Here is a 21921-nt window from a genome sequence, read left to right on the forward strand (position 1 = left end):
ATTTGATTAATCGACTAATCGAATGCATACCTTTTTTTTGCAATTTATATGCCACTATGAAAGTTTTATACCGATTCAATTAATCAACCAATCAAATGTGTACTATTTTTTGCCAATTCATTTGGGACTTTTGTTTTGGCTTTTCCGTGCAAGTGAACAAGTAGTGAAATTAGCTTAAAAAAAAATAAAAATAAAAAAACTAGTGAAATAGGGTTTTACTTTCGGCTATCTTTCGCACGAGTCGCTCCCATGGTTGCTGCGATTGGGAGAGTTCACTGGAAAATGAAATCTTTGAAAAAATCTCTCTCAATTTCTTCATTGCTTCTCCAATCTTCAACTACCAATAAACATTTCTGTTCATCTTCAACCTCTCTCACTTCAATTCTACACTCTAAACTGAAAACCCTTCTTCCCTTTTCAAATCCCCAAAAATCCCAAGAACCCATTTCAGATTCTTCAATCTCAAATGACTCAAATGATCTTGATTCTGCAAATTTACCAAAACCCTTTTTACGAATTCGTCAAGATCCCGAGACTCTTACTCAATCGCAAGTAATCAGCGCTTTAGTGATCAAACAAGTTAAGCCTATGAATGCCTTAAATTACTACAATTGGGTTCAGAAAATACCTGGGTTTGATTCTGGATTTCAAGCTTTTTGTGTTTTACTTCAAATTCTGGCAGATGCTGGTTTTAATTTTGGGAGGAAGAATATGGTTGAGTTGATTGCAAGTCAGAAATTCCCCGAAGATGCTGCCATTGTCGTGCAAGGTCTGGTGGAAACCGCCGAGAGGTTCGATTATTGTATAAAACCTTCAACTTTTGAGTTGTTAATTCATAAATATGTTCAAACTCGTAGAATAGATGATGCACTTGTTTGTTTTAATGCTATGGTTGAGTATTTTGGTGCTGATTTAAAACCACAATTTGCAAATTTTCTATTGAGGGTGTTGCTGAAAAAGGGTCGTTTGCAGTTAGTTGAGGAGTTGCTTAATAAGATGATTTCAAATGGGGTAATTAAAGATGTCAATACCCCTATTGAGCTGATAAAATACAGTGTTATGAAAAAAAAGTTCGAGGAAGCCGAGCAATTGTTTAGGATGTTTAAGGATTTGGGGTATGTATTAGGTGCAAATTTATATAATTGTGTTATTGGAGCTGTTTCTATGAAACCTGATATGAATGCAGCTTATGAGCTGTTAAAGGAGATGAGAGTTAAGAAATATGCGCCCTCTGCTTCTACCTTCGCAAATGTTATAGTCGCGTGTGTGAAGGAAAGGAACATGGAGGAAGCTCTGAGGATCAGGGATGAGATGGTTTCGTGTGATATACCGGTGGGTGTGAATGTTATGACTAGCTTGATAAAGGGGTATTGTGAATTGGGTGATTTCGAGAGTGCTTGGAGTTTGTTAAAAAAAAGCATTGAGGATGAACTTTCTTTTCACAAGGTTACCTACTTGTTGTTATTCAATGGATACATTAATAAGAGTGATATGGAGAGAGCAATGGAGGTGTTCAACCTAATGATTAAAAAGGGCTTTTATCCAGGAACCATTACATCCTTTTCATTAATCAAAGGGCTCTTGGATGTTCAATTATGGGATGAAGCTTATGAACGCCTCAAAATTGCTGTGGAATCTGGTTCTATCAACTATTTCCGGTACAGGTTTCTGATGACATGGCTCTGTTTTGAGGGTAAGGTTGATGAAGCTCGGCAGTTGTGGGATAGGATACTGGAAACCGAAAGCTTAACAACTGTAATGTCTGATCAATATTTTGGTTCTAAAAAGAAAAGGAATGCTGGTAATTCAGAGGATATGGTTGGCAAGAAGCTTAGACCCAATGCTGCCACCTTTACTGCCATAATGTGGGGGCATTTCAAGAAGGGCGAAGTGGAACAAGCCCTCAAAGTGTTTGATGAGATGATGAACCGAGCGATTGTTTGTGGGGCTTACACATACAACACCATCATTCATGGATTGTGCCTCAATGGTCAAACTTCTGAGGCGAGGAAGATGCTGGAGAATTTCACAGCAGTTGGAAATTTCATCCCATCTTTCTCAACTTACAATTTTATTATCGAAGGATTTATCAAAGAAGGTAACATGGAATCTGCATCATCTGTCAAAGCTGAGATGGGAGAAAAGGGAATTAATCAGGAGAATATGTTGAAGAAAGATCAAATTGACATGTTGTGCAAAAGCACACACTTTGATTGTGTTGTGAGAATGGTAAGGGAGAAGGTAAACAAGGGTTACAAACTGGAAGTTCCTGCATATGAGCTAATTATCAGGGGTGCATGCCGTAGAGGACGGATGAAATTTGCGTTGATATTTTATTGTGAACTTCTTGATACAGGATTGTATCCTAGCCAACATATTATGAATTCCATAGTTGAAGGTTATCAGAAACTAGAAGGAAAAGATGAAATTTCACCGCTAATAGCTCTTCCTCAGAGGAAAAAGAATAGGAAAAAGAAAAAGAAAAACATAGAGCAGATGATTACCTGTGATTCAGAACGATTTCTTTCTGCTTAGATTGATAGATTTCACTTTTTTTTTTTCGTAATTTCTTTTTGTAATCACTGCTGATTAATGGTGGATAGGTTATGAGCTGCCGTGCAGGTTATCAACATATACCTTTCTACAAGATCCATGAATCACTGCATTTAAGAAATTGCTTTGATTATTAGTTTCTGTCAAATGTGATGTTTTTTTTTTTTTTTTAAAAAAAATAATTTTTTTACTGTTAGATTTGTTGGATACATTCCATGTATTTTTTGGAGTAATACTTTTCAATAATTTTGGACATGTTAAAGCCAATTACTTGCTCCATCTCTAAATAAAATTTTGATTTATTTACTTTTTTATTTTTATTTATTTACCTATATTAACTGAATTTTATCATCTTTGTTATTCAGCAACTCTTTGAAGTAAGTCATACGAAGTATTGAGCAAATTAGACTATAATTGCAATAATGTCAGTTCTTGCAATAGTACTCTGTATTGCTCAGCAAGTAATTGAATAATAAGATGTTCTCAAGTGGGATTGGTGGTGATATAGCAACCATACGCGTCATGGTGGATGCACGTTTGAGAGGAGCTTGATAAGGTTGAGTGATGTTTTATAAACGGAAAAATTTGGGGTCAAAATTAATTGAGTGAAATTTAATTTATGTTCTGAAGTTGTTTGCAAGAAATGTAATTCGAGTGAAGCTCATGAACTGCTGATGGAGGTGAGAGAGGATGATGAAATAATTTCTTGTAGGGATCATATGAACTTGGTAATTGAATATGCACATTGAAGTGTCACTCTGTATTGTGTGATCAAGGACTGGTTAGCAATTTGAGATTTTAGGTTTGCTATAAATCAGAGGATGGACTTCCGGCAAAAGATCTACTTTCATGGTTTCACTAATTGGAAAAGGACTTGATCTGCTTGATCAAACCGATTGGAACATATCGGATTCATAACCACCGGATCTTAGTTATTGCAGGGAAGATATTATTGCTGTAGTGCTGTGACTGATAGTGGCATAACTTGTGACTGTTGGAGCGTTAAATCTAAGACCAACATTCAAATAAGGAATGTTGGTGGGTACAGGAGCGAAGGGAGCTAGTTCGGGGTTTTGCTGTTCGGACTTGGCAGGTGCTTGTCCTTTGGTTTACTTCACAGGATTTATTTCTGTTTGTGGTTTTGGGGTTGGGATGTTTATGTTTTTTCCTCTATAGGGTTAGATTTTTGGGAAAGGGTTTTAGCCTATTTCACTTTGCAGATTTGCAGGGTTTAGAATGCAGGGTGTTTATGGGTAGTGACGTAGTGTTATAGTAGTGGTTTGTGGAAGAACGCATCTTTATGTTTCTTGGTCTTTGATTGAGTGTATGAGGGTCGTGAGGGAATTAACAAGGAAAGGTTATTCTCTTTGTCAGTTTGCAATGATCTCTGAAGTCATTGCTTTTAAAAATTTCTATCTGAAGGAGACTCCCCTTACACAATGTTTGGAGGTTCATAGCGCTCTAATGAAGTTGTGTCTTATCCCATTCAAGGAGGATAGACCAACTGTACCCTTTCAAATGGGTACTGAGTCACAAGGAAATGTGACTCAAGTTTTAGTAATGAGCCAAGAATCCCACTTGACTATAGGTTATTGGGATTGCTCATATTGTGAGCATCAAGTCTTGCTCATAAGTTTCTCTCAATCAGGCCATGGATTTTTGTTCTCTTTGCTTTTCCCATGTTTTGTCAAGCTTTATTGGTGTCCTTTGGTTCCATTTTAAGGTTTCTACCCCAGCCTCTACACTATCTTCTTCTTCAGTGCAGCCAGCAGGTATTATGGGTCAATGTCAAGGCATACCACAAGTGTCGTTTGTTTACCACTGCCTTTCGTGGATTTTGTCCAACAATCAGGCCTCCATCAGGTGCAAAAGCCACATTTTACCAGTGTTTGTTTTGTTTCAGTTTAGTTTGTATGAGTTAGAGTTTAGTGTATGTGTGGTGTTTTATTTTCTTTTACTTAGCTTAGGTTGTAATCTTGTTTTTTTAATTAATAGATCTCTTTGTCAAAAAAAAAAAAAAGTTAAATAAATAAAAATAAAATAAAATAAAATAAAGGAACTAAAAGATTATACAGCATCCTTATTTCTGAATTCTACAATAATGGATGATTCATTCAGATAAGGAAGATGGCGGAGGATTTTGATGGTCACCCGTAGAGCTGTCAATTCGGGTAAACGGGTCGGATACGGGTAGGGTAAGAGCGGGTCGGGTCAACTCAGATTAATTCCATAACCTATGCGGGTCGGGTTTGGGTTGGGTCATGCTTGAGTCGGGTCACGTCGGGTCATACTTCTTATCGGTTTTGGGTCAGGTTTAGGTCCGGTGAACAATAGGTCGGGTTTAATTTGGGCTTTCACAGGTTAAAACGGGTTCGAGTCGGGTTCGGTTCAAGTCAATAATTTGCGGGTTAGAATCAGGTCGGGTCATTCTCGGGTTTGAGTCGAGTTCGGTTCAAGTCAATAATTTGCGGATTATAATTAGGTCGGGTCATTTTCAAGTCGGGTCATTCTCGAGTTCAAGTCAGGTTCGGTTTAAGTCAATAATTTGCGATTTATAATCAGGTTGGGTCATTTCCAAGTCGGGTCATTCTCAGGTTCAAGTCGGGTTATGTTCAAGTCAATAATTTGCAGGTTACAATCAGGTCGGATCATTTTCAAGTCAGGTCATATTCGGGTTCAACTAACAATAAATAGATAATTATCATTTTTATCAAGCTAATTATTTCCTTTGCCTATAATATATATGGCAATATACTAGGGAACTATAATTTATAATTTAGGTAGATAACTATCTCATTTGACAATACAACAAATATATACTATATTTAACTCTTAAATTTGAGGATGATGCTCCTTTCTTTTGCTGTCTGGACCGGCTTGGTCTCCCTAGACAAAATGCTTTAATCAACAATAATAAGGTGGTCTAAATTGCATTTAAGGTGATTTAAAATCGGGTCAGGAACAATTTGGGTTGAATTTAGGTTGAGTCAATAACAAGTCGTGTTAATTTCGAGTCGGGTTAGTAACAGATCGAGTTGAATTTTTTAGTTGGGTAAGTAATATGGTAAAATTCGGGTCGGGTTGAATTTGGGTCAGGTTAATAACAAGTCAGGTTGATTTCGGGTCGGGTTTGTAACAGATTGGGTTAAATTCGGGTCAGGTTAGGAACGGGTCGGGTTGAATTCAGGGTCAGGTTAGTAACAAATCGGGTTAAATTCGGGTTTTGGAGGGTTAAAACGGGTTTGGGTCAATTTCGGTTCAAGTCGGGTTCGGTACAAGTTAATTAAATTGGCCGATGTAAACCGGTAAATCGGTGCAAGTTGTAAACTGATAAATAGGTCGTTTAAAGGCACAATGAATAGTTCTACCCACACAATTGGACTCCCGGAAGGTATTAGGGACCATGATAAACATTTTGAAAAATTTTATTTACGGGCGAAAAATAATAAAAAAAATTCAAAAATTGAAGACTAATATCCACGTTTTTTGAGAAATTTTGGAGGTTCGGGGCCCGGTGTCGAAAAGACTTGAAATTCTATATGGGATATATCTCGGGGTCATATAATGCCGTTTGGAACCATATATGATCATTATTTGTTGTCATAAATGTTCGTGGTAGGCTTGAATTAATGAAATCGGTGCAAGTTTGCAAACTAATAATTTGGTCGTTTAAAGGCAAATTTGATAGTTCTACCCACCCAATTGGACTTCCGGAAGGTATTAGGGACCATGGTAAACATTTCAGCAATTTTTAATTTCGGGCGAAAAAAAATAAAAAAGTTTCAAAATTGAAGGCTAATATCCACGCTTTTTGAGAAATTTTGGAGGTTTCGGGGCCCGTTGTAGAAAAGTATTAATATTTTATGGGATACATTTTGGGGTCATATAATGTCGTTTGGAACCATGTATGACCATTATATGTTGTTATAAATGTTCGTAGTAGGCTTGACTTAATGAAATCTGTGCTAGTTGTAAACCGGTAATTATATTGGCCCTTTAAAGGCAAATTAGATGGTTCCACCAACCCAATTGGACTCCCAGATGGTATTAGGTACCATGAAAAACATTTCGGCAATTTTATTTTCGGGCGAAAAAAAAATTCAAAAAATTCCAAAATTGAAGACAATCCATGTTTTTTGAGAAATTTTGGAGGTTTCGTGACCCGGTGTCGAAAAGTCTTAAAACTTTAGGGGATACATCTCGGGGTCATATAATGCTGCGTGGAACCATATATGATCATTATTTGTTGTCATAAATGTTCGTAGTAGAATTCAGTTAATGAAATCGGTGCAAGTTGTAAACCGGTAAATAGGTCGTTTAAAGGCAAATTGGATTGTTCCACCCACACAATTGGACTCCCATAAGGTATTAGGGACCATGATAAACACTTCGACAATTTTTATTTACCGGCGAAAAAAAGTCAAAAAATTCAAAAATTGAAGGCTAATATCCACGCTTTTAGAGAAATTTTGGAGGTTCCGGCACTTGGTGTCGAAAAGACTTGAAATTTTAGGGAATATATCTCGGGGTCATATAATTTCATTTGGAACCATTTATGATCATTATATGTTGTCATAAATGTTCATGGTAGGCTTGAGTTAATGAAATCGGTGCAAGTTGTAAACCGGCAAATTGGCCGTTTTGAGTCAAATTAAAAATTGGACTACGGGAGGGTATTAGAGCCTATGGTAAACATTTAATTTCGGCAATTTTAATTTGCGGGCGAAAAAAAGTTAAAAATTTTCAAAATTGAAGGCTAATATCCACGCTTTTTGAGAAATTTTTTAGGTTTTGGGGCCCGGTGTCGAAAAACTTTGAGATTTTAGGGGATACATATAGGGGTCATATGATACTGTTTTAAACCATAAATGATCATTATAGGTTGTCATAAATGTTCGTGATAGGCTTGAGTTAATGAAATCGGTGCAAGTTGTAGACTAGTAAATTGGTCGTTTTAAGGCAAATTGGATGGTTCCACCCACCCAATTGGACTCTTGGAGGGTATTAGGGACCATGGTAAACATTTTGGTAATTTTTATTTTCGGACAAAAAAAATTCAAATAATTCCAAAATTGAAGGCTAATATACACGCTTTTTGAGAATTTTTTGAGGTTTTGGGGCTAGGTGTCGAAAAGGCTTGAGATTTTAGGAGCTACATCTCGGGGTCATTTAACGCCGTTTTAAACCTTATATATTATAATAATATGTTGTCATAAATGTTCGTGATAGGATTGAATTAATGAAATCGATGCAAGTTGTAAATTGGTCATTTAAAGACAAATTGGATGGTTGCACCCACCCAATTAGACTCCCAGAGGGTATTAAGGACCATGGTAAACATTTCAGCTAATTTTTTTTCCGAACGGAAAAAGTATAAAAATTCCAAAATTGAAGGCTGATACGTTGTTTGAGAAATTTTGGAGGTTTCGGGGCCCGGTGTCGAAAAGGCTTGAGATTTTAGTAGATACATCTCGGAATCATATAATGCCGTTTGGAACCATATATGGTCATTATATGTTGTCATAAATGTTTGTGGTAGGCTTGAATTAATGAAATCGTTGCAAGTTGTAAATCGGTAAATTGACCGTTTAAAACCAAATTGGATGGTTCCAACCAACCAATTGAACTCCCAGAGGTTATAAGGGACCATGGTAACCATTTCGGCAATTTTTATATTCGGCAAAAAAAAAGTCAAAAAATTCCAAAATTGAAGGCTAATATCCACACTTTTTGAGAAATTTTGGAGGTTTTGGGGCTTGGTGTCGAAAAGTCTTGAAATTCTAGGGGATATATCTCGGGGTCATATAATGCCGTTTGGAACCATATATGATCATTATTTTTTGTTATAAATGTACGTGGTAGGCTTGAGTTAATGAAATTAGTGCAAGTTGTAAACCGGTAAATTGGTTATTTAAAGCCAAATTGGATGGTTCACCCACCCATTTGGACTCCTGACGGGTATTAGAGACAATGGTAAACATTTCGGCAATTTTTATTTGCGAGCGAAAAAAAGCAAAAAAATTCCAAAATTAAAATCTACGATTTTTGAGAAATTTGAGATGTTTTGAGACTCGGTGTCCAAAAGTTTTGAGATTTTAGGGGATACATCTCGGGGTCAAGTAATGCCGTTTGGAACCATATATTTTTTTTTATATATATGTTGTCATAAATGTTTGTTGTAGGCTTGAGTTAATTAAATTGGTGCAAGTTTTAAACCGATAAATTGGCCGTTTAAAGACAAATAGGATGGTTCCACCCACTCAATTGATCTCCCAAGGGGTATTAGGGACCATGGTAAACATTTCGGAGATTTTTATTTCCGGATGAAAAAAAAGTAAAAAAAAAAATTCAAAAATTGAAGGCTACTATCCATGTTTTTTGAGAAATTTCGAAGGTTTCGGGGCTGGTGTCAAAATGAAAAGAGATTTTAGGGGATACATCTCGGGGTCATAAAATTCCGGTAGGAACCATAAATGATCATTATATGTTGTCATAAATGTTCGTGGTAGGCTTGAGTTAATGAAATCAGTGCAATTTGTAAATCGGTAAATTGGCCGATTAAAGGAAAATGTGTTGGTTCCACCAACCCAATTGGACTCCCGGACGGTATTAGGAACCATGGTAAACATTTAGGCAATTTTTTTTTCGTGCGAAAAAAGTGAAAAAATTCCAAAATTGAAATTCACGCTTTTTAAGAAATTTGGGAGGTTTCAAGGCGCAGTGTCGAAAAGTATTGAGATTTAAGTGGATACATCTCGGAGTCATATAATGTAGCTTGTAACTATACATGATCATTATATGTTGTCATAAATGTTCGTAGTAGGCTTTAGTTAATTTAATTGGTGCAAGTTGTAAACCGGTAAATTGGTCGTTTAAAAGAAAATAGGATGACTCCACCCACCCAATTGAACTGCCGGAGGGTATTAGGGAACATGGTAAACATTTCGGCAATTTTTAATTCCGGGCGAAAAAAAGTAAAAAAATTCAAATATTGAAGGCCAATATCCACGGTTTTTAAGAAATTTGGGAGGTTTCGGGGCCTGGTGTAGAAAAGTATTAATATTTTAGGGGATACATCTCGGGGTCATATAACTCCGTTTGGAACCATATATGTTCATTATATGTTGTCATTAATGTTCGTAGTAGGCTTGAGTTAATGAAATCCGTGCATGTTGTAAACCGATAATTAAATTGGCCATTTAAAGGCAAATTTGATGGTTCTACCAACCCAATAGGACTCCCGGAGGGTATTAGGGACCTAAAAAACATTTCGATAATTTTTATTTGAGGGTGAAATTAAAAGTCAAAAAATTCCAAAATTGAAGGCTATATCCACGTTATTTGAGAATTTTTGGAGTCTTCGGGGCCCGATGTCGAAAAGTCTTGAAATTCAAGGGAATACATCTCAGGGTCATATAATGTCGTTTGGAACCATATATGATCATTATTTGTTGTCATAAATGTTTGTGGTAGGCTTGAATTAATGAAATCGGTGTAAGTTGTAAACTGGTAAATTTGTCGTTTAAAGGCAAATTGGATGGTTCCACCCACCCTATTGGACTCCCGGAGGATATTTGAGACCATGGTAAACATTTCGGCAATTTTTATACCCGGGCGAAAAAAAAGTCAAAAAATTCCAAAATTGAAGGCTAATATCCACGCTTTTTGAGAAATTTCAAATGTTTCGGAACCCCGGTGTCGAAAAGCATTGAGATTTTAGGAGATACATCTTGGGGTCATATAATGCCGTTTGGATCCATATATAATCATTATATATTGTCATAAATGTTCATGGTAAGTTTGAGTTAATGAAATCGGTGCAAGTTGTAAACCAGTAAATTGGTCGTTTAAAGGCAAATTGGATGGAACCACCCTGCCAATTGGACTCCTAGAGGGTATTAGGAACCATGGTAAACATTTCGGCAATTTTTATTTCCGGGTGAAAAAAGTCAAAAAAATTCCAAAATAAAAGGCTATTATCCACGTTTTTTGAGAAATTTTGGAGGTTTCGGCCTCACCAGACTAGATATTATACGAGCTTCAATGAGTTAACATCTTAGTGTTGACACTAAAGGTGTCCGTGTCCGGGATACTGCATTACCTTCCTGCACTGAAATTATGTAGGAGTCCTTGCACATGTTTTTTCTCATTTTGCATTGCTAAACATAATTTCATTACAAATGGTAAGACACTTGAGATGGAGAACCAACTTTAGTTATGGCTGCTTAATATGAAGTAGGTGCTTTACACAATTGAATCAATCAATCAATCAATCAAAGCCTTAATCCCAAAAGTGGGGTCGGCTAACATGAACCAAATATGATTATTCCGTGTAATCATCAACATAAATCTTTCTCCTCCATCCCTTACGATCCAAAACTTCATCCTCACGTAAATCCATGCACTTCATATCCTTCCTCACTCCTTCCAACCAAGTCATTTTTGGTCTCCCTCTTCCTCGTTTAATCCCTCCATGATCCCACTCTTCCACTCTTCGCACCGGTGCACCCACGGGTCTCCGTCTTACATGTCCAAACCAACGCAGACGATTTTCCCTTAATTTATCTGCAATGTCTGCCACACCTACTTTCTTGCGAATAACCTCATTTCTGATTCTATCTCTTAAAGTGTTTCCACACATCCACCTTAACATGCGCATTTCCGTAACCTCCATCTTTTTAATATGCTCTTTCTTAGAAGCCCAACATTCTGTACCATAGAGCAACACTGGTCTTATGGCAGTCCTGTAGAATTTTCCCTTCAACTGTAGGGGAATGCTGCGGTCGCATAACACTCCCGTGGCCGCTCTCCATTTAAGCCACCCTGACTTAATTCTGTGGGTTACGTCTTGATCAATGTCACCATTCTTCTGGATGATCGACCCAAGATACTTAAAACATTCACTCATGGTCAAATCCTTTCCATCCAAACTCACCACTTCATTGCTTGTCCCCCTCTGATTGCCAAAACGACATACCAAATATTCAGTCTTACTCCGACTTAGCTTAAACCCTCTAGATTCCAACCTTTGCCTCCATTGCTCCAACTTAACATTAACCCCGTCCTTAGTCTCATCCACCAAAACGATATCATCCGCGAACAACATACACCATGGAACCTCATCTTGAAATGGTCTAGTTAATTCATCTAGAACCGTTGCAAAAAGAAAAGGTGCTTTACACAATTGAATGATTGATAATATACCGAGTCATCAAACTTGATCCATTTTCCCTGTATTAAGACATAGTTGCTTAATCACATGGGATGATGGGAATCCAACATCAGAACCATTCTAGTTATTCTCTGATCAATTTAAAGATCAATCAATAACATTTAAATCTAGTAACATTGCATACACAGTCTAAGGATCTGTTCTTCAAACCCAGCAAGTCCTTATTCTAAGTTATTGTTCTTAACCTAGACTAACGTTGTTTAACTTGTTTTCAGAAAAAAGCACAAAGCAAGACCCAGAGACAAGTGGTTTTGGATATCAGCAAAACTTATGGACTAACTACATAATTCTACCAAGAGATCCAAACAACTACATATTTCTACAAGTGGTTTTGGATATCAGCAAAACTTATGGACTAACTCCATATTTCTACAAAAAGATCCAAAACAACACAATCAGAAAGCATACAAAAATGAAAAATCTAACAACAAATTACAGAATGAATGTTCTATTATTAGTTTTCTATCAACGCACTTGTCTAATACACTTAATGATTTTATCTGGGGGGAAGGGGAGTACATCATGGTCCTGGAATCGACACTTCCTCTAGATGATAATTTAGCTACGGTTGGAACATTAAATACCTTTGACAAAAATTATACATTATACTACCTCTGATGAAGGTGGAGGTAGAATTTTACTTGACTGGCCTCACCTCTGTTAGCCTCAAAGCCCTCAAGTGTGTGCCAAAATCTGGCCACAACTCTCAGTAACCACTGAAGTCTAGCAGTAATTCAAGGCCATATCAGACTGCAAATTAAGACCTCCAAGGATATAAATTATATACAAAGATCAGCCTTTGCATACTTGATTGGACACTTGAGGAACGACTTGCTGACACAAATACAAAGCACTCAGATCACTATGAAGCAGTAGGAGATGGTTGTTGTTGATCGGTTGGGGCATTGTTGAATTTTCCACTATATTGCCTTCCTTTAAAGCTGCTATATCTGCTTGGTTTAGGAAGAAATAGGGCCATAATCATTTTTTCCAGAGACTGAGCTGTATACTTTGCATACTTACTAGAACTAGAATCTTGTTCTACCAGAGGACCATAGTTCTGCATGTAGCTACGGTATACAGGCACTATTGCCTGTACAATAAGCTGCCATGTTTTCTCTCTCAACTCCTTGTCTGACACAACCCAGCTTGACTGCTTCTTATACATTTCATCAAAAGTCTCATTGAATTTCTTTAGGCGTCGTTTAACAAGGTCACGAGCAGTAGCACGACCACCAGAGAATAGGATCAGACCTTCCCTGCTTAACAAAGCAGGAAGAGTCATCCACGTTTCTCTCAAATAATTAGCAGCGTAGTATTCCTTACACTGTTCGTGATCTTTCAACCAGGTCTCTCCCAGCAAACCCCCCAGCTTTGTTCCCTTTAATTGCTTATACAAATGCCAGTGGTTATTCATCAAGAAAAGATATGAAAGGATGGGATCCTCATACATCTTGGAGCATGCATCCAAGTTTAGCTCAATGGCTTTTAGTATATCAAGGATGGCATTAATAAGGAGCTTCTCTTGAAATTTTTCATTTTTCCAACTCCGTTGGATGACTAAAACCTGTGTTAAAAGTGGTTTATAATCATCCCCAAGCAATCTATTACAGTAGTCAGTAACAAAACTCACCAGCCTTGGAACACTCCCATCAACAGGGGGTGGCGTTTGCCTCTGCAATTCAACTTGAACCAGAAGTTCCCAGAATATCTCGCATGCGCCCTCAATGACCCTCCTGATAAGATCCCTAGTCAAATTTTGGATTTCAGCACAAGCTGCTCCGCCGAACAGCCGGTTGAAATCCAGCCTTAGTTTATTCAAAGATGCAAAAATGTCCAACAGCTTTAGCAGCTTGATGGGGTCCTTCTTGCTCTCAGTCACAGTCTTCCCAAATTGAAGAAATGCCAGGATTCCAGCCTGAGCTGCAATTTTAGCAAAGCAACCCATCCATACATCCAATCCTATCCTCTCAAATACATCAATGCATAGCTTGTACTCCGCTTCAAACAAATGCTTCACAGCAAACTCCAAATGCTTCCCCCACTTAGCTATGTACCCCTCAATGCTCTGTACATCATTGAATTCAGCTATTGAGATCTCAAGATAATCCAAGTTAAGAGCCCGCAAACTCGCCCGTACATTTGCACTTCGGACCTCAACATAGATTGATATGCATTTATCAAGCCTGTTATTAGCAATCAACCTTCCAAGAATAGCTTGGAGCTTCTGAATCACTGCTACAGGAAGAGGTGACGGGGCAATACAAGCTTGATCCTCAACAGAAGACATAGGAAGCGGAACACTATTTTCTGTAATTAGATTTCGAAACTCTTCCTCCAACTTATCTAAGGCTGCCTCAAGTAGTCCACCATCAAGAAATGTCTTCTCCCCATCATTCTGAATTTCTCTAAGACCCTTCAACGATTTCTTCAATTCTGATAGATACCGCTCATCAGCAAGCACATTATCCTCCAAATACTCCACTATATCCTCTAACCATTGAATGGCCAACCCACAATTATCCCCTAAAAACCGCAACGCCTCCTCAAGTCTCTTAAGTACCGCTAGGTACCCCGGGAGATCACTCCTGGGGTCCGACAACAACGACTTCTCAAGTCCATGTACAGCATCAAACACCTTCAAAACCGCGGCAGCAGGACCGACAGCCCGGTCAATGTGGCCAACAACAGCAACAAGGGCTTCCTCATTTGCCCTAATAGGTCTAACAGCAGCCTCAAGAGAAGGCAACCTCTGATTAATTTCCTCCAATCTAGGCCCAGCTTTCTCTAGAGCTAACCCTAAAGATTTCGACTTTTCTAAGCTTAGGTTTAGTGATTTCCTAGCTGCCAACAATCTTTCACTGCTATTACTACCCATAGATTATTCACAATTGAGCAACCTACTTGCATCAGAAACTATCAAATTCAAAAATGGGGTTCTTCTAATTTCTTTACTTTTTTCAAAAATTTCAACCCCAACTCAAAAAAATCAAGAATCAAACTGAAATTTATTGAGATTCAGCTCAAACAATCAACACTCTACATAAAATTAATGGGTTTTACAGTTGCTAAGAATCAGTACAACAAACAACTCGAAAACATCGAAAATAGAAAGATTCTAGAGAGAGAAAGTAAACGGAGTACCAAATCAACGGTGGCGGAGACAGCGGAGGTGGAATGGACGGCGGCGATGAGAGAGAAAAACAGCAAAAAGCAAAGGTCTTGTTAAGAGAATCTGGGCAAAAGCTGGTGATATCTTTTGGACTAACTCTTTTGAGTTTTGAGAGAGAAAGAGAGAGTGTGAAAATGGGAATTTTAAAGTTTGGATTTTTATTTAATTTTGTTGAATTGTTGTTGAAAATATTTAGGTATGAGTTAGCTCCAACTTACCGTTGATTTTTCTATTGTGTGTCTTAAATTAAATGCATATGAACCTTAAAATGTGGGTGGCTGCAACTTTTGGCTGATTATCACTACTTGCATCTTGTAAAGCTATAAAGCTAGTTTCTCATTTGGGAACTTATCGAGGTTAAAAATTGGAGATTTTGAAAATTAAGATGGGGTAGTTTTGGGTATGCATACACATTGCATTATCGTTGTCGTAAATTTGAAGTTTCTCTTCTCATATCCAATTATGTTACTTGAAATCTTATTAGATTTGTCTTGATTTTTAATTTATATTTAATTTTTACATTTTTTTTGTGAAAAATGTAAAGAAATATTTCATTGGAAAGTATGCAAAATACAAATTGAGCCAAAAAAATAAAATAAAAAAATGACATACATTATACATGATAGGTTTGTCCCAATTTGCCTTTTCAAACTATTCAAAGTGTTCAATGTGCATCTTAAAATATATATATTCTGTATCTTTATTTCCATACACAAAAAAAACTATACAAATTTCATCATATATATATATATATATATATATATATATATATATATATATATATAATGAATCTACAACATCCCATCACAAATACTCCCCCTGTTTTTAAATACTTGCTCTAAAAGTAGTGGAGAGGATTGGAGGAGAGAAAATATGTGGTGAGTCCACTAAGTGAGAAAATTAGTTCAATATTGTAAAAGCTTTCCAAATAAGAAAATGGAGCAAGTATTTAAAAACGGCCGGAAAAAAAAAAAGTTGAGCAAGTATTTAAAAACGGAGAGAATACTTGTTATGAGGTAAATAGATAGGAATGGAGGAAATATTTCCTTTATATACTTTGTATGAATTTACTTTTTATTCTTCATTTTTACATGGAGTAGCTCTATAAGAAAAAAAATATATAATTTATTTTATACTTTATTTTATATGTGAAGAACAAGGTATACTTCATTATTAATGTTTAGTTATACTTCATTTATGCATGCAAGGAACAAGAATACAAGATATAGTCAATTTAAACATGTCAATTCTTAACCCAACTCGATAATTCGACTTGGGGCCTGTTGAGCTTAATTTAATTTAATTTAATTTCAGTTCAATTCAGTTCAGCTTCAATCAGTTCACTTCATTTCCTAATTTTCTTCTCTCATAAACAATTCATTTCAATTCAGCTCCAATTAATTCAGTTCATTTCAGTAAATCAGAACAATCCTTTGATCCAATTTCAAACTCGAGTTATTAGGAAGAACCCAACCCAACCTTACCCAATCGACCCAATTTGATTCATTCATCATATTTTAGGTGACCCAAATAAACTAAAACACTTAAATCAAACGACCCAAAATCGACCCATTAACCTAAATTGATAAGTCTAGACATCATTCTTTCCTAAAGAGTATAGTCATCATTCTCATCCGTCTCATTTTTTTTTATAAGAATCCGTCTAAAAAGTTTCTACACTACCATTTCTAAATTTCTCATACTTGCACAGAAAAAAATAGTTATGCTTCCTATTGGTACAACTTCTCTCCTCTCTCTGGGCAGTCTCATTACAGCTGCAATTGCAATTAGTTTATGCTATGTATATTTTAATTTTTTTTGCTGATTTACTGATTAATTCTTTCATATTATCATGATTATATAGCTTTCTGGTTTTCCATTACTTGTGTATTTGTGTTTAAGCTATTTTTGTGGAGTAATTAGTGTTTTTGCTGCGCTTGAATTTTTCTTTGGTAAAAAAAAATTGGTCTAATTGCCTAATTAGCCAGTCCATTATCAATATCCCTTGTTTTCTAGTTAAGGGTCTGTTCTCTTCCGTTGAAATTCAATTCAATTCAATTCAATTCAATTCAGTTCAGCTCAGCTCAGTTCAGTTCAGCTCAGTTCAGCTCTTAATTTACGTCTAATGATATTGCTAATGATATAAAGCCAAATTTCATTCTTTTAAACTCTTATTACAACGACGACGACGACAACAACAATAATAATAATAATAATAATAATAATAATAATCAATAAGTAATAAATAATAATAATAATAATCATCAATAAATAATAATAATAATAATAATAATAACAATAATAATTGAAATAATAATACTAATAATAATAATCAATAAATAATAATAATAATCATCAATAAATAATAATAATTATAATAACAATAATAATAATAATAATACTAAAAAAATCAATAAATAATAATAATAATAATAATAATAATAATCAAAATTAATAATAATAATAATATTATTATTATTATTATTATTATTATTATTATTATTATTATTATTATTATTATTATTATTAATGTGTACATTTGTATATACACATATGTATAGTAATAAATAATCAAAGATCACTAATCCGTAGTTAGAAATCACTAATTAATAAGTTCAGTTCAGTTCAGCTGAGTTCAGTCAATCGGAACAGGCCCTAAGTCACTTAAGCTTAATCAATAATAATGTGCAAAATAAAAAAAATAAAAAAAAAAAAAATACGTAGTATAATCTTTACTGTAATAAATTGGCCTTGTTTAATAATATTAGTCTTCTATTGTCAATGATTCAATATCTTTTGGTCTTTGTTTTGTTGATTTTTAGGTTGATGAAGGGTTTTACAATATCACTTTTGCAATGTAGAATATATTTCTATGTTATTCATTCATTCATTCATTTGTAGAGAGTCGCAAAGGATAACGATTGATTTAGGAATTTAACCAATTAAGATAGATGCCTCACTGTTTTTCATTAATGGGAAGTACAAAGACAGTAAACACAATATCACACACAAAGAAAGAAGACAGCTTAACATAATCTACCATTTCATACATGAAAGGTTTACACTTACATAGGTCATCATCACAAAGAACATGCCACATTCTCAACTATTAAGATCTCACTCATTCGAGTTGTCGCGCTTGATCATCATTTTCTTGAGCTTGGACACCTTGAGTGCAAAAGCCACGTATAGCCAGTTGGATGCATCCTCAACACGCCTAAAAAGAGCATGTCTCCACCTTTTATTCAGCAACAAAGTTCCAACAACACCCCAAAATCCGGTAGCAAAGCCTAACATCACATCCAAGTAGAACCACATCATCTCCAGCTTGTTAGTCTTCTCCTCATCATCCTGATTGTCAGAATGATTAGGCTTCTCATCATGGGACAAGCACTTGGGTAAGGGATCTCCACAAAGATATGGGTTTCCCGCGTAAATTGAGGGGTCATTCAAAGTTTGGAGCTGGGTGCTGGTTGGGATTGGACCGGAGAGGTTATTGAAAGAGAGGTTAAGGTGGTTTAAGAAGTTTAAATGTCCCAAACTTGTTGGGATCCTTCCAAAGAGTTTATTCCCTGACAAATCAAGTGTCTCCAATGCCTTCATGTCACCAATATTCCCCGGGATCGTGCCTGTGAAACTGTTGTTAGCCAAGTTTAAGGCTATTACACCAAATAGCTTTGTAAGCTCCTTAGGAATGACTCCAACAAGATCATTGTTGGAAAGATCAATGGTTACCAAGTAGTTGAGGACACTACTATATTCCCGTGCAATGCCTGCGATGGTCTCATTAATTTTGTTATCCGTCATTGAATCTGGAGAAACAAGGAGGTCATTGTCTGAGGTGGTGTTAACTGGAAAATTCATACCTACAAGTTTGCCAAAACAGGAAGGAATATTTCCAGTTAACTGGTTGTTGGAAAGGTCCATGACATGAAGTCGAGAAAGGTTGCATAATTCCTTAAGAACAGATCCTCTGAACTTGTTTCGTGGCAGCCTGAGTACTTCCAAGCTCGAAAAACTTGTGTCAAACCATTTGGGTATAGCCCCTGCTAACTCATTTCCACCGAGATTGAGAAGTCTCAATTGTGTGAGGCTGCTCAAGCATGAAGGAATGTGACCGCCCAGTTTGTTATCACTCAAATGCAAATATTCCAAGCTGGAAATATTTCCAAGAGAGCATGGGATGACACCAGAAAGATTGTTGGATGAAAGATTTATAACCTGCAGCGTAGAAGATTCCCAACAATTTGGAATTGTGCCGGATAAGCGGTTGTTCTGAAGGTCTATTATGTTTAAGCTTGTTAGCTTACACAGATTCTTTAAGATGGTGGAATCCTCTTTAGAATTGACTTCACCAAGCTGATTTTCTTGAAGCCTAAGGACATACAAATTTAATAATTGATCACTTGTCCAAGGTGGTATTATTCCGGAGAGTTTATTTCTGCTAAGATCTAGAATTTGCAATTCGGTACAATTCCCGAGAGATAAAGGAATATGTCCTGTAAGACTATTGTTGTTCAATTGCAAACTCGAAATTCTACAATAATCTTTCCCGAAGTTAAGTAGGATGGGACCTGAGAATTGGTTTGAGGAAAGATCTATAAACGACTCTTCATAATCCTCCGACCGACTTAGAGAGAGTTGTTTTGGGAGAGGTCCAGTGAGAAAGTTGTTGGAAAGATTCAAGCTTAGGAGGCTAGTTGTGTTGATAAACCATTCATGTGGCTCGCCCGAGATGCCAGTATTAGAGAGATCTAAATCTTGAATCGTAGTTTGTGTTTGAAGCCACTGTGGAGAGTGATTGATTTTACAAGAAGTCATCCTAAAGGTATTAAGTTGGAAGGGAGGTAGCCAGTTAGAAGTAATGTCGAGAGACAAATTGTTGTAGCTCATATCCAAGTAGGACGGCTTGGAGAGGCTTCCTAAGTGCGAGAGTGAGACTTTGCCTTGAATATAATTTTGTGAAATATCTAGATGCTCAATTTCAGTCAATTGTCCTAGGCAATCTGGGATCTCTCCACTTAATTTATTATCTGAAAAATCTAAGTCTTTCAGGTTAGTCAATTGTCCTAGGCAATCTGGGATCTCTCCACTTAATTTATTATCTGAAAAATCTAAGTCTTTCAGGTTAGTCAATTGTCCTAGGCAATCTGGGATCTCTCCACTTAATTTATTTTCCGAAAAATCTAGTTGTCTCAGGTTAGTTAATTGTCCTAAAAAAGACGGCAAATTGCCACTAATACTGTTGAAACTAAGATCAAGGGACTCTAAACTGTAACTAATGCAGCTGGAAATATTTGCTCGAGGCTCTAGAATCTCTCCATGGATGTAATTGTTAGATAAATCCAAATGTATTAAGTTGCATAGATTCCCCATAATTCCCCAAATTCCATTTTCAACATGGCTAAATCCATTTCTGGCTAGATTAAGGACTTGAAGACTCCTCATGTTCTTAAGCCAACCAGGGACTGAACCTTCTAAAAGATTATTAGAGAGGTCAAGAAAGCTAAGGGAGCTAAGGTTTCCAAGAATTGTAAGTGGGTTTTTGAGATCATTACTGCTAAGATCAAGATAATGAGGGGTGTTGAGGATTATTGCTGAGTCATTGGAGAAAACATGAGATAAGTGGTTATTTTTAAGATTACAATCTGAGAGATCAAGATGAGACAAAGAAGGAAGTTGGCTTAGTATCCGCCATACATCAACTGTTAATTGAGACAAGTCTAATTGGGATAGCTCAAGGAATTGCAAATTAGAAAGACTAGATGCCCACCTCATATTATTTATCCGCAGGGGGGCATTATTTCTAGAGAGATCAAGGACTTTAAGGTTGGTAAGATTACCAATTTGTGGAGGAACATTCCCTTCTAAATCATTATTAGAGAGATCAAGGACTTGAAGGTTGGTAAGATTACCAATTTGAGGAAGAATTTCCCCAACCAACCCAACAGAAGAGAGATCGAGATATCTCAGTTGAGTCATGGTTCCAATGACTTTTGGAAAGGAGATGTTTGCTTCTTTGAACAAGAGGCCGTGCCCTTCTAGGTGGGTTAAGTGCTTCAATCCTAGCAAAACTGTGATTATCGAACCAAAGATATTGTCCTCACCATACTCTTTTAAGGTTCCGCTGTAGCACAAACCAAACTCAAAAGGTTTGCAACGACGAACCAAAGGCCCGTTGAGCTTGAGAAGAATAATGTTGCCAGTGACATTATCACAGCCCACTCCTTGCCATTGACAACAGTCTTCCCCAACCCATGAACCAACTTTTACAGAGCTATTATGGGCTATGAGGATCTGCTTAATCTTAAGCAAAGCTTGTCGCTCGTGCTGTTTGCACAAGATACTGCTCGAGTTTCCTGCAGCAGCTGCAAACTGCCCGCATTGGCACAACAAGTGAACTACTAACCATACCACAACACATAAGTAGTGTAAGCAAGAATATGATTTTCCCATCAATCTCGATGGTAAGGAATATGGTTTTTTTTTTTTTTGGAGATTATTTTATCGTGGAGAAAAACAAGAAAAGAAATTAGTGTTTTAATTTGTGTTTGTAGAACTAAAATTCATTATAATTCCCAATTTATAAGCAAAGAGTAATTGGACGTATGTACCTAAACACTAGCATAGTTTGTTAATTTTGAAAATTTCATCCACATGTCGCATTGGCATACTTTTCAAGTCTTGAACGTCAACGCTTGAATAGAATGATGTCTACTTGTAATTGATAGCATGATCATGGCATTATATTTGTTTGTTTTGCATAGCAAATTAAACTCGCTAAATTTCCTGCGATGATAAAGTTTATGGGCCATATTCATATATATGCTGGCCATGCACTTGGTACTAGTAACTAGTTGCCAAAAAGGCAAAAACACAATGTTGTGTAAGGACTTTACCCCGTAGCATACGTTAGGGTGTTTCACGAGTCACGACTACACGACGACGACTACTGATTTTAATT

The 21921-nt window shown here is 36.4% G+C and overlaps 3 protein-coding genes across 3 annotated transcripts; 1 reads left to right on the forward strand and 2 right to left on the reverse strand.

Moving 5' to 3' along the window:
- The first annotated feature begins 249 nt into the window (after nucleotides 1-249).
- Nucleotides 250-2535, forward strand: LOC145631309 (pentatricopeptide repeat-containing protein At3g54980, mitochondrial-like). Its single transcript, XM_081683389.1, has one exon. The coding sequence runs from the start codon at nucleotides 250-252 to the stop codon at nucleotides 2533-2535; it is 2286 nt and encodes a 761-aa protein (XP_081539515.1).
- A 9652-nt stretch (nucleotides 2536-12187) lies between these two features.
- LOC145631510 (exocyst complex component EXO70A1-like) lies at nucleotides 12188-15189 on the reverse strand. Its single transcript, XM_081683610.1, has one exon. It carries the CDS (start codon nucleotides 14661-14663, stop codon nucleotides 12648-12650), a length of 2016 nt encoding a protein of 671 aa, XP_081539736.1. The 5' UTR covers nucleotides 14664-15189; the 3' UTR covers nucleotides 12188-12647.
- A 2701-nt stretch (nucleotides 15190-17890) lies between these two features.
- LOC145631511 (receptor-like protein EIX2) lies at nucleotides 17891-21715 on the reverse strand. The gene has a single exon (XM_081683611.1). The coding sequence runs from the start codon at nucleotides 21411-21413 to the stop codon at nucleotides 18075-18077; it is 3339 nt and encodes a 1112-aa protein (XP_081539737.1). The 5' UTR covers nucleotides 21414-21715; the 3' UTR covers nucleotides 17891-18074.
- Between the last annotated feature and the right edge of the window lie 206 nt (nucleotides 21716-21921).

Source organism: Chenopodium album, chromosome 5 (assembly GCF_948465745.1).
Source record: "Chenopodium album chromosome 5, dcCheAlbu1.1, whole genome shotgun sequence".
Classification (NCBI taxonomy): domain Eukaryota; kingdom Viridiplantae; phylum Streptophyta; class Magnoliopsida; order Caryophyllales; family Amaranthaceae; genus Chenopodium; species Chenopodium album.

What these genes read in the sequence shown, in the direction of transcription:
- LOC145631309 (XM_081683389.1), top strand. Translation starts at nt 250, where the DNA reads ATGGTTGCTGCGATTGGGAGAGTTCACTGGAAAATGAAATCTTTGAAA.
- LOC145631510 (XM_081683610.1), bottom strand. Translation starts at nt 14,663, where the DNA reads ATGGGTAGTAATAGCAGTGAAAGATTGTTGGCAGCTAGGAAATCACTA.
- LOC145631511 (XM_081683611.1), bottom strand. Translation starts at nt 21,413, where the DNA reads ATGGGAAAATCATATTCTTGCTTACACTACTTATGTGTTGTGGTATGG.